This window comes from Branchiostoma floridae, chromosome 10, assembly GCF_000003815.2.
Source record: "Branchiostoma floridae strain S238N-H82 chromosome 10, Bfl_VNyyK, whole genome shotgun sequence".
In the NCBI taxonomy this organism is placed as follows: Eukaryota; Metazoa; Chordata; class Leptocardii; order Amphioxiformes; family Branchiostomatidae; genus Branchiostoma; species Branchiostoma floridae.
In genome coordinates, this window is record NC_049988.1 from 1,720,890 (window position 1) to 1,733,566 (window position 12,677).

General features: G+C 41.6%; 2 protein-coding genes across 2 annotated transcripts; both read left to right on the forward strand.

Moving 5' to 3' along the window:
• The first annotated feature begins 1,980 nt into the window (after positions 1 to 1,980).
• On the forward strand, positions 1,981 to 4,544 carry LOC118425178 (gastrula zinc finger protein XlCGF8.2DB-like). Its single transcript, XM_035834009.1, has 2 exons — positions 1,981 to 2,119; positions 3,007 to 4,544. Exons 1-2 carry the CDS (start codon positions 1,998 to 2,000, stop codon positions 4,010 to 4,012), a joined length of 1,128 nt encoding a protein of 375 aa, XP_035689902.1. The 5' UTR covers positions 1,981 to 1,997; the 3' UTR covers positions 4,013 to 4,544.
• A 7,127-nt stretch (positions 4,545 to 11,671) lies between these two features.
• Positions 11,672 to 12,661, forward strand: LOC118424215. Its single transcript, XM_035832750.1, has one exon. The coding sequence runs from the start codon at positions 11,672 to 11,674 to the stop codon at positions 12,659 to 12,661; it is 990 nt and encodes a 329-aa protein (XP_035688643.1).
• The last annotated feature ends 16 nt before the right edge of the window (positions 12,662 to 12,677 follow it).

Sequence of the window (12,677 nt, forward strand, 5' to 3'; positions counted from 1 at the left end):
CTTCAAAGCTATTTCGGCACCAAACCAGTACATATTTATTTATTTCAGGCATTTACCGACCCATATGAAACAAAGACAACATGAAAAACACAGAATATGTACAAGACAGCATTTTATAACATCATAGAATTATGTATAGGTATGTAAAGAGACGCCGCCAGAGATTGCTGAAGAATGAATTGAGGTAGAATGAGTAATTGAGGTAGAATGAGTCAGACCTAACTACAGACTGTACAATTGTACAGGCGACTTAGACTTAGATGAATGAAGTTGATATCATATCTTCAAAGAAAGATAACAACAGAGACGTACCATAGTTCCAATGCAAGCCATCAGCAGGCCAATCCCCTTTATTGGAACTGATAGCGTACCAGTATCGTATGCCACCCAGCAATAGGGATCACACTGACGAGGAACTTAGGATGCTAACGGGTGAAGAGCAACTCTATAACAGAGGTCACATTACGTGTGACATCCCCCGTGCTTTAGCCTGTGTTTACACGATCTTTCACTGGCCAGGGTTAATGACACCCTCCAAGGTTTTGGCAACTGTAAAGCCGGCCACTTCGTTTTTAGTTAGGCTACGCTGTGCTTAAACTTGGCCAGAAAAATTGGTCTCCAGACTACCACCACTGGCTCCTCTCTAATAATGTAAACAGACGGAAGACTTTACCACAATGTGGCAGTACCACACTCGACTACCACCTGACTGGCTCCTCTCTAATCATGTAAACCTACTTAACACAATACCACAATGTGACAGCCCCACAAAGTAGTTATGATGATCGGACACCACTAATCTGATGAGAGACTACTGCAGAGATTATTATATTTAATGTAGGAATTTTAGACGAGTTTGGAACAATAATGTGGACACGTTAAAGATTGTATCAAAATGTGCACTAATGTTTATGATATATTGGTGTGCTATTATATTTTATTCCACTTGCTGCACTATTATATTTTACTATTTTACACTAAACGACGCGATTCAGACACCCTATGCAGTGGTTGCCTTTGAAGCTGATTGATTTGAAATATTAAATAAACCATTGATTTGTTGATTTTAGACATCAGAGAACGCACTGCAAGGCCCAGTAGCCAACTTGGCAGTTTCAGAACAAGAACTTTAGACGTTTCAGAAAGCGTACATTATCCTACATGGTTCTGTAGCTGATCATGGTAGAATTCACAGTGTGTCTATTGTTACGAAAATAGAAGCAAATTTCAATGTTAATGTAGTTAACTCATCGCTTCACACCACCGTTTTGTTGCCGATAGGATTTTTTTGTTCCCCCAAAAAAATTTTTCAGGTAGACTAATAGCAACAGCGAATTGTAATAAATACTTATACATGTAATTGTAGAACCGAAAAATGTATCAGAGGGGATTTCTAACAATAAGTAGCTGTCATTACGACCGGTTTTGAAACAAAAATGTACAGTATTATACGAATATAATAATTTTATGTAAACTAAAGCGTAATTCAGAATCCAGTCGGCATATGTCTGTAAATACTGCTATACGGAATAAAACAGTCATGTAAGAAGAACAAGTTACATGTCCTATTCCAATATTTTAGAATTAACCATCTCAAAGTTGCGAGCGTGCATATGCTGTGGTGATGTGGTCAGTAATCGACCCATGTGCGGCCATAGGAGATAGGTTTCTAACCTTTAACTCTTTGCCAAACACAGAAAAGGAATTGGTTAAAAGGAAGAATGAATAAATCAATGAATGAATAAGTGAACGAATAAATCAGAAAGAAAGAATAAGAAAGGTAATAATTATAAGAAAGAAGGAAGAAAAGAAAGAGAAACAAGATAACGAAATGGAAAGAAAAGTAAAATAAAAAAGAAGAAGACAGACGAAAATCCAAAAAAGGCAGTCACTCCATGGTTCTGAGGACAAATTTCTATCATGTAATCTGCCTATTATATCCAGATAGAAATATTGGGTACCTCACCAATAGTGTAGGCGGAACGTACTGAACAATAATGGGTAAGCAGGAATCGAATGACCTTTCACCCTACAGTGTCCGTCATTTTTCACCGCTTGCTGCTCCAGACAGGCGCTTGCAGGAGGATTGTGCGAAGGTAATAATCAACACCGGAAGCAGGTAAATACGAGATATACATACAACATGACTGCATTAGTATGAAGTATAGGGGTTAGAGGTCATTTGTATGGTATGCGGGCGACATTAGGCAGAAATGTAAGACTTTTCGGGGTGACGAAAATAGTGGTGGTGGGGAGGGGGGCATTTTTACCTTCATGGAATTCCGGAAACAAAGGAAAAAAAAAAACATTCCTCCATTTCGTCTACTTACCATTCTTCTTCTTTTTTTTCGAAACAAATAATGAACTGGTCAGACCGCATCATCATGGTTACTGAGGTGTAGCAAACATCCTGTAATGTACGGTTACATGTAGCAAGTATCAGGACAAAGCTCGAGGGGCTAGATTATATGACTGTGTTTGTGTAAGACCAAACAGATCTTTTCTACCCGACAGGCGACCAATAAGTGTACTGAAGATGCCGCTGGGATCATTGAGGTCGTTGGGAGAGTCTACTGTAAAATGGGTGGCCCTTTCATGACGGGTGATTTGTTATGAGCTGTAGCTAATCACTAATAAAAGGCTTGGAGCTAAAATGACCGAACTGTACTTTTTTTGCGCTAGAAAAGTAAAAACAAAATACTACTCTTGTACATGAATTGGTATCATCTTTATGGCTGCAAATACACCAGATATTATTATTATTATTATTATCACTTCCTGTCACTTAAGGTGAATGTAACTAGTAATAGTATATTGGAAACAAATGCATTTTAAGAAAATAAAACAAAACCTAATTGTAAATAGCTTGTTAGGCTTGATAATTATGGTTAACATTATTTGTTTGCTTGAAACTAGTTTTAATGGGGCTATTTCTTCTTTTCTGATATTTTCTATTCCATTAGGTTCAACATATTTCTTCTTTTCTGATATTTTCTATTCCATTAGGTTCAACATGGCAGAGACAGGTAAATGGTCTCTTACTGCTGCTTCCAAGAACCTCGGTGATGGGTCTCCTACAGGATTTCTAGGTGACCGGAATGAAAGTAAAACCAAAGACCAGCCAACAGTGAGCACAACCATAGCGGTTAGTCAACCAAAACCAAACACTGGTGAGAAGCCTTACATGTGTGGGGAGTGTGGATACAGGACAGCATGGGAGTCTCACTTATCCCAACATATGAGAACACACACAGGGGAAAAACCATTCAAGTGTGACCAGTGTGACTATTCTGCTGCACGAAAATACAGCTTGAAACAGCATCTAGCCAAACACGCAGGTAATAAATCCTACATGTGTGGGGAGTGTGGGTATAGAGCAACTCAAAAGTGTCACTTATCCAAACATATGAGAACTCATACCGGCGACAAACCATTCAAGTGTGACCAGTGTGACTATTCTGCTGCAAATAAGTCCAACTTGAACCAACATTTAGTCATGCACACTGGCTATAAGCCCTACATGTGTGGGGAGTGTGGGTACATGACAGCTCTGAAGTCTGACTTATCCAAACATATGAGAACTCATACTGGTGACAAACCCTACAAGTGTGACCAGTGTGACTATTCTGCTGCACATAAGTCCAACTTGAACCGACATTTAGCCATGCACACTGGTGATAAGCCCTACATGTGTGGGGAGTGTGGGTACCGGACAACTCAGAAGTCTCATTTAGTGGAACATATGAGAACTCATACAGCTGAAAAACCCTACAAGTGTGATCATTGTGACTTTTCTACTGCACATAAGTCCAACTTGAACCGACATTTAGCCATGCACACTGGTGAGAAGCCCTACATGTGTGGAGAGTGTGGGTACAGGACAGCTCACAAGTCTCACTTATCCCAACACATGAGAACTCATACTGGTGAAAACCCCGACAAATCTGGGCAATTCGGCTATTCTGCTGCACTGAGATCTACATTGGACAACCCTGGTAAAGCACACCTGTGAAGAACACTACAAATCTGAGAAATGTGATTTCGGGACATATAAGAAGACTCCCTTATCCGAACTGATAGCGTACCAGTTTTTATGTTATCTAGCTATAGTAAAAAAAAATGTACAACAGATGTCATCTACTTGTAGCAAATATATCATGTTGTGTATGCATTCTGCAACAGTCATGTAAGAAGAACACTTAACGTGTCCTATTCCAATATTTGAGAATAAGCCTCCTCACAGTTACGACCTTACATATGCTGTAATAAGTTCTATATCCCTTTCTTCTTTATATTGAGGTGACCGCCTTCAGCGTTTTGAAGCTTCTGTAACCTTTGAATGTGTTGAGTTTGCTGAAATGGGCGGTTATGCCGACAAACACTTGAAACAGATTTGAGTCTTGAAAATGTCCACGTGGAACTTAAGGCGCCCTCCAAAGATAGTAATAGTTAGTTCATATTAGGTCATTCCCCAAATGTTTTAGGTATGTGATTCCGGTATGTTTGTTTAAATAGAAACAAAATATTGTCCCTTTCAGACGATAGCGTATAGCTTCTGCGTGTTTTATAGCATTGAATATCGGTGAATTCATAGCTAGAGACATTTTGACAATCGCTTTAATATTCCTGTCGTAATTCTCATTACATAGTATTTGAATTAATGCCTTTCCTGAGCGTTTCTGGCCATTTTTAGATTAAAGATTCTATACTGGTCCCCTTTGCACTGGCATTAAACCAAGTGACCTGATATCTTATATGGGGCTGCCTTGGACATGTACCAACAGGGATCTTTCACGTTTTCCTTTCATTTATTAGGAATGCAATCAGTGCAATACAAGTGGCAGCCAGTTAGCTGCAAGGCTGGTAGCGGATACCACTGATACATATAACAATTCAAATTGTTACAATGTAGTAGATAGCAGTAAATTGTACAATGAACAAAATACATCATCATCAAATATAAATACCAATAAGCGAGAAAAAAAGAGAAAAGATGGTATGGTTGGAAAGTCTGTTGGGTTTAGTATTTTTACACGTCAGTGATCGAATAAGAGGTGGTTTCTGCATTTGGCCTTGAAGATTTTGACGGTGGCGGACTCTGACTTCATTGGATAGAAGGTTCCACAGACGTGTGGTGTACAAAAAGTAACTGTTTTTGTGTTTGTTCTACTCCGGGGAATACAAAAATCTAAAATTATTCACTTTCGAATTTCTACTTTTTTTTCTGAATAAAAATGTACATTTTGTCTGCGGTCCAGCTTTGCCTTGGTATCAAAACCAAATAACTTTTTATACACATTAATCACTTTGAAATAACTTAACTGGTTCATTTAATTCTGTTATTTTTAGGCTACGGCCGGCTTTAACGTTTTGCTCCTATGTCACAGTATTACAGCAAAACTGACCGTAAATTTGGTACGAGAGTACTTACGACATAAGCTCACATATCTTCGTCACATTTTGGCATTATCTTTAAATGCAAAAAAATGTGACGAAAATTATGTTGGCGTATACTTAGTAAACGTCAGAGCTATATATTTTCGGATGTAGGGCTATTTTCAGGTCAAACATTATGTCTTTGCCTCTTATGTCACTGTACTACATCATCCAAACGGCCTGATATTTGCCACGGGGTCGCCTGGGACGCATTCTGCAGGGAGTCATTCATCCTATTGAAGTATTCATTTGGGGATTTTAGGCTATTTAGACCACTAGTATACATTTGGGCCTCCCATGTTTCTTTATTATAGCTAAATGATCAGTGATTTGGTGTTTGATTGCCGAGATATATATTCACATATTTGGTATTTGCCACTCCGAAATGGTTTATCTAGATTAAAAAATATGTACTTTGGTTTCATTCTATGAGAGCGAAGTGACATGTTCCTTAGTATGGGTTCAGTGCTCCTACAAGGGGTGGGAATTGGTAATTTGGGAGAGTCCATTTTGCATTGGATGTTTAAAACTTAATTCCATTTTATAGGGGGAAATGCTATGTCAAAAATTGTGGATTTTGTAAGAGTCCAATTTGGAGAAGACGTCTCCTGCGTATACCTCCCAGCTCAGATTAGCTTCTTATGCCAGAAAATTAGTCTGCCTCTTGCAGAAAAACAAAATGCCATTCGCCGCACGTCATACCGCCATCACGCCAAATAAGGGCAAATTCGACCTTTATTCCTCAGACTCATAAAGGTCTCATTTGCAGTATTCATACATTTCACAGTTTTACACTGCACGACGGCTGTCTGCAAATCATTGTCCAAATAATGTCCACGCAAGCACAGCCGGTCCGGTCTACTTTCGCCGGTCCCGGCAGCAGCCAAACCAACAGACCGCTTCCGCAGCCCCCTCCTGTCCACCAACGCAACGGCGCTTCTGGGAGTCGGCTGGAGAGGCAAGAAACTTCTTTAGACACGTACGAAGAAGCCGAGAGAGTGTACTACATAATCAAGGATCAAGATCTGCCGCCGTCTTTTCATGGGGTGGGGCGGCAGCAGGAGTCCCCCCAGGCGGGGGTGGAAACCAGCGGGCTGCCGCCCAAACCACCTCCTGTCCGTCTGAGTGGTTCACACAGGCGTGTCCGCCATGGCAACGGCACTTCTGAAACATTTTACGAGGGATCCGAGGCGATGAAAGATTCCGCAAAGTACACGTCTGCAGGTAGAGGCCTTTTTTTGTGCCTTTTTAGTAGGTATTTGCACGATAAGATAAATTTGATTGACGAGATGGCGCATGATCACTTATGTGCAAGCCCGTAGGCAGGGGGATTCAGGGGGTACCCCCTCAAAATGATCAATAAATCCTCTATTAACGGCGCTGTTATCGACAATGTCCGTTTTCTACTTTGAGATCCTGTAAAAAAACAGGAAATGCCGTTTCAGAGAGATGAATTTCCGAAATGTACCGGGGCCGGGATACACGCCCCCTCTAAAGTGGTCCAAACAATCTACAAATGACCCCCAACAACAAAACCCTGGCTGTGGGTATGCTGACGTATTCACAGACTTTGCAGTGTCAGAATAGCTGAGATGAAAAGAGTATTCATCTGCTACTTATGATATTCATATAAAGTGAGTAATGAATACTGGTTGTGAGTCTTTCATGCACGTATTTTACGCCTGCTACCATAGGTCATGGGACTATAATTGGCAAAGGTGTAAGGTCGTGGACTGTAATTTTCTTGTATTACTTTTAATGTGTAGACGTTTGTTTGAAAATGAAATGAGCCAAATACTTTTCAACAGACAGCACGTATCAGGATGGAGCGATCGGTCATCGTAAATTCATCCGCTCCCACCTTAGCCGCATGGGTGCCGGAATTGTCGTGCTGCTAAGCCTGTGTGCCGTGGGACTCGCCCCTCTGACGTTCATTAATAAAGAGGTAAATGTGATATTTTTTCTGACACTATTTCTGATGTGTTTATAAAAGGTATAAAAACAGAACTCTGCTGTTTCATAAGCTTGCTATTCTGGCGTACACATTAATGTATTTATGTTTACAGGAAATATCTCAATTGGCCACCACTGTTGGCGCCTTGAAGCGCGACCAAGACTACATCGGCCAGCTGTCCACCACTGTTGACGCCTTGAAGCGCGACCAAGACGACATGCGCCAACTGTCCGCCACTATTGACGCCTTGAAGCGCGACCAAACGACATGCGCCAACTGCCCACCACTGTTGACGCCTTGAGGCGTGACCAAGACAATATGTCCACCACTGTTGACACATTGAAGCGCGACCAAGACGACATGTCCACCACTGTTAACGCCTTGAAGTACGACCAAGACAACATACGCCAACTGCCCACCACTGTTAACGCCTTGAAGCGCAACCAAAACGACATGCGCCAGCTGTCCGCCACTATTGACGCATTGAAGCGCGACCAAAACGACATATCGAACACTGTTGACGCTTTGAAGCGTGACCAAGACGACATGTCCACCACTGTTGACGCCTTAAAGCGCGACCAAGACGGCATGCGCCAACTAGCCACCACTGTTGACGCCTTGAAACGCGACCAAGACGACATGTCCACCACCGTTGACGCCTTAAAGGACGACCAAGACGACATGCGCCAACTGGCCACTACTGTTGAAGCCTTGAAGCGCGACCAAGACGACATGCGCCGACTGTCCACCACTGTTGACGCCTTGAAGCGCGACCAAGACGACATGTCTACCACTATTGACGCCTTGAAGCTCGACCGAGAAGACATGCGCCAACTGTCCACCACTGTTGACACCTTAAAGCGCGACCAAGACGACATGTCCACCACTGTTGACGCCTTGAAGCGCGACCAAGACGACATCTCCACCACTGTTAACGCCTTGAAGTACGACAAAGACAACATACGCAAACTGTCCACCACTGTTGACACCTTGAAGCGCAACCAAGATGACATGCGCCAACTTTCCACCACTCTTGCAGCCTTGAAGTGCTACCAAGACGAAATACGCCAGCTGTCCGGCACTGTTGACGCCTTGAAGCGCGACCTGGATAAGGAGCGAAACCGAACCGCCGCCTTGGAGCAGCGTCTTCAAGAGATAAGTAAGGCGCCAGGTAACTTGTGTTTTCGATCTTATGTGTACTTTTTGTGATAGTGTATTGAACATTTGTAGTACACACATATATATATATATATATATATATATATATATATATATATATATATATACATTTGGTATGTCGGCTTTGATCTTTTAATGTTTACTCTTATGTTAAGCAACATCATTAGATTTAAAACAGTGCTTAATTAAATTGACTATCAGTTAACAAACACATATTGTGTGTAGGTATCATCCAATGTGCATTCCTTAGCACGATATCAAAACCCCTTTTCAGCGCATTGTCCTAAAGGTTACGCAATGTTCCGTGAAATCTTCTACAAGGCATTCGACACACGTAAGACCTTCAGCGGAGCTTCCATGACCTGTGTTGAAGACGGCGGCACCCTCACCATGCCCCGAGACGCTGAGACCAACGCCTTCCTGATTTCCTTGTACAAGTCCGTGAGCGACAATGGTGACTTCTGGTTCGGCCTGCACGATCAGTATAGAGAGGGAAGCTTTGAGTGGGTGGATGGTTCTGCACTTGGGACGTACAACACCTGGTATCCAGGACAACCGGACAACAGTGGCAACGAAAATTGTGTTCATTACTACTCAATCCAAACCTCGAGAGACAAGTGGAACGACGCTGAATGCAACTATCAGAATCGCTTCATATGCCAGACTGTTCCAGGTGCGTATTGTAGCCGTACCATTTCACGACACCCCTCTCATAGCACTCCCTAATTAATGCACTAGACATCTTAGATTATTATCGCTCTTGTCACAAACACATCATTATGTAATTGTTGCTATAAACACATCATTCCGCATCTCGTCCCTGATAATTTTGTACTATTTCCTAACATCACTTGTCTAGTAAACATGTCACAGCTCGGGTATTCATCTGATCTGGCACAGCATTATTTTGCTCTTGTTACAATAAATACATCATCTCATTGCTGCGAACTATTTTTCCAGGACGTCCATAGGCGACAAGCGGAACTCTCGACCCCTGGCGGCTTTCCGACCATCCGCAGTGAAAGGTACCAGCCAAATGTGAAAACTTGACTTATAGGGTTAACAACAATCTTAACAAATAGTACCTTGTTGTATAGCTGTCTACATGTTTGTGGAGTGGTAACAAAAATGTCAAATGAATAGTAAGAATGAAATTTGATGAAGCTGCCTGTTTAATGATAATCTCTCCTCAGAGTAATAAAGCTCATGATTTTAAGCTACTTCTGAGGCATTTCCCGAGACATTTGTCGCAGGCATTAGAGCGAAACGGATGGGATTTAAAAAGTTCAGTAGAGATACCTTCATTGTTTCTTTTGTTGTAACGTTAGTAAAGAAGGAAAAGACGCCCGTCTACACCAAGCGTAAGGGCGGCACATACGCGTGAACGTCCACATATTTGAAATTCCCGGGTAAATGTACTGGAGTATTCGACCCAGAAACTTGTTTCTGGCACAGTGTGAGCTTCTGTGGCATTAGATGCAGTTTTAGTAACTGCCATGGTCAATATGTAAGAACGTAACTGTTAAGCGAAAATAGGGAAGTTAAATAAAAGTACAAATTCTACTCTGTTGACTCTTATGTATACCTGGTTGGCAATGTTGTATCACAGCAGTAGCCCACTGTCCAAAGTGTAGGTGGAACACGCTAGACTCCGAATGTGTATAAGCAAGCATTGAATTAACCTTTCACCCCACAGTGCCAGTCACCTTTCACCCACGATGGTCAAATGTGATGTTTTGCAATCTGGTTACAAATAGCTTGTGATATTTTGTTTTACATTTCAAACATCCGCGTCATTCTGTCGCTAAACGGAATATTCACAAACAATAATATGGCAAAATTACTTCATTGCTTCCATAAAAGTGTCTTCGTCAGTGTTTTTTTACATTTCACTTCTGTGCACTTTGTGTTCGGTCATTGATGTATAATACACAACCATGCTTTGTAAGGATGTGTCAATTGCTTTCTTCTTAGCCCAATGACCAATTGTAAACTGTTACAAAGGAGGTACAAATATTTCTACAATGCTGTTACCATTATCTATCTGTTTAAAAAAAAAAACTTCCCAATATACACAAGGTACTGTCATGTACAAATTAACGCCTAATATCCAGTAACCCGTCTCATGGCGTAACCCACCAGGTTAGTACTGTAGAGTACAAGCTAGCGCTGCATATCCAGACATGCTACAGACAGATTTGTATATATTTAGATGCCACAACTCCCATAATGCAATATAGGCAAATATATCAAAGACTGCTTTGCCATTAGAAAGAATAATGATTGAAACTCATGATTAGCCCAACTCTATTGTAATACACAAACAATGTACTATATCAAAGCCTTGTGTTAGCCCTTCCTGTTATGTTAATTAGAATGTTAAGTCTTGTTCTATACACCTATTTTGTACTTTGTGTAATATATTTAGTCGTTGCCATACATTGTACGATGTACAAATGTAGTGCAATAAAGTTCATATATATCCGGACACATTCATTTGTCTGCTCAACTCACAGCAGATTGGTCCATGACTTTTTTTTACTAAAACTGTGCTGTACTAATACTGGTGATATTGGTAGTAAAACGATTTATTTCTCTAACACGACCGGCAAGTTGCGGTCCTTGTACAGATTATGAAGCTCGTTTACATATAATGGGACAAATTCCATTATTACTCAACAATACATTGCGCACGTGATTGATTATTTCTGTACAATGTAAAAACACGATAAGAATGAAGGAAGAAACGGAAAGAAAGAAAAATCCAGAAAGGTGGCATTAAAAGGGCACCTCCTCTGAAGTGTAGGCGGAACACACTACACACTGAGTCTGTATAAGCAGGGATTACATTGATCTTTCACCCCAAAGTGTAACCTTTCACCCCTTGCTGCTCCAAACAGACAGACGTGCAGACGCTTGCAGGAGGATTGTGCAGTGGTAATAATCATCACTCGAAGAAGACAAAGATTCAAGATTCTTGCTACAAGATTCAAAGAGCTGAAAGGTGAGCTGGAAACTGAGACAGTCGATAAAGAATGCTACTTTGATGCTAGGTTACCACCCTTCTCCATTGGAAGAATAACAGGGTCATTCACACCCAAAATGAACAACCAATGCAGCAAAGAGCAAGCAAAAGAAGAAATAGCACAGTTACTGCAAAGTATCAAGCTGACAAAGACAACCGTCGTCTTTACGGACGGATCGTCTCTAGGGAACCCAGGTCCGACAGGATGCTCGGCAGTGATCTACGAACATTGGGGCAGAACAGAACCATACACTGTCAAGAAGCCCGTTGCAGCAAAGTCAAACAACTATGAGGGGGAATTGCAGGGACTTCACCTGGCACTCAGCACACTGAGCAAGAGGGAAAGAAGTGAAGAGAGAGTGCTCATCTTATGTGACTGCAAGGCGGCAATAGAAAATGTCATCACTACTCACCAAGTAGATGCCTATAACGATCTAGTTAACAACATAAGACAGAAACTGCACGAAATGAAGCAGAAGAGAGTCAACATTCAAATTGAATGGTGCCCAGGGCACATGGGAGTAGCAGGCAATGAGCTAGCCGACGAACAAGCCAAACTTGCAGCTGAAGAGGCCAGAAACAGCAACATGAATACAGTGTGGACAAGACAACAAGCCCTCAAACACATAGAAAAACAAGCAGAAGAAAGATGGAAAAGAAGAAGCGAGCTACATACTACCAGCAAACACATGCAGAAGATAAATGTACAAATGAAGAAAAAATGCAAAGTACTGGGACTGAGGTCAACCCAAATTGCAATAAACCAGCTGGTGAGTGGGCACACCTCACTCAACGCCTACAGAAACTGGATAGACGACACAGAGTCACCCAACTGTGAAGCCTGTGGGGAGAGAGAAAGCACAGAGCACTTCCTGTACTACTGCCCAAGGTATGAGAGCAGCAGACACAGAATGTATAACGAGGTGGACAACATATACCAAGAACTCAGTACACGGGAGAAAGAGAGAAGGCTGGACATAGTGACGCTAGCCACCCCATACAAGTACCGTTTTCACTTACAAGAGGTTAACGGTGGTCACAGTGATGCAGTTACAAGTGAGCTATGAGACGTCTCCTGTCTCC

Excerpts from the sequence above, each read along its gene's own strand:
- LOC118424215 (XM_035832750.1), top strand. The coding sequence starts at position 11,672 with ATGAACAACCAATGCAGCAAAGAGCAAGCAAAAGAAGAAATAGCACAG.
- LOC118425178 (XM_035834009.1), top strand. The coding sequence starts at position 1,998 with ATGGGTAAGCAGGAATCGAATGACCTTTCACCCTACAGTGTCCGTCAT. Across the intron at positions 2,120-3,006 it reads ATAATCAACACCGGAAGCAG|GTTCAACATGGCAGAGACAG; the intron begins GTAAATACGAGA and ends CTATTCCATTAG.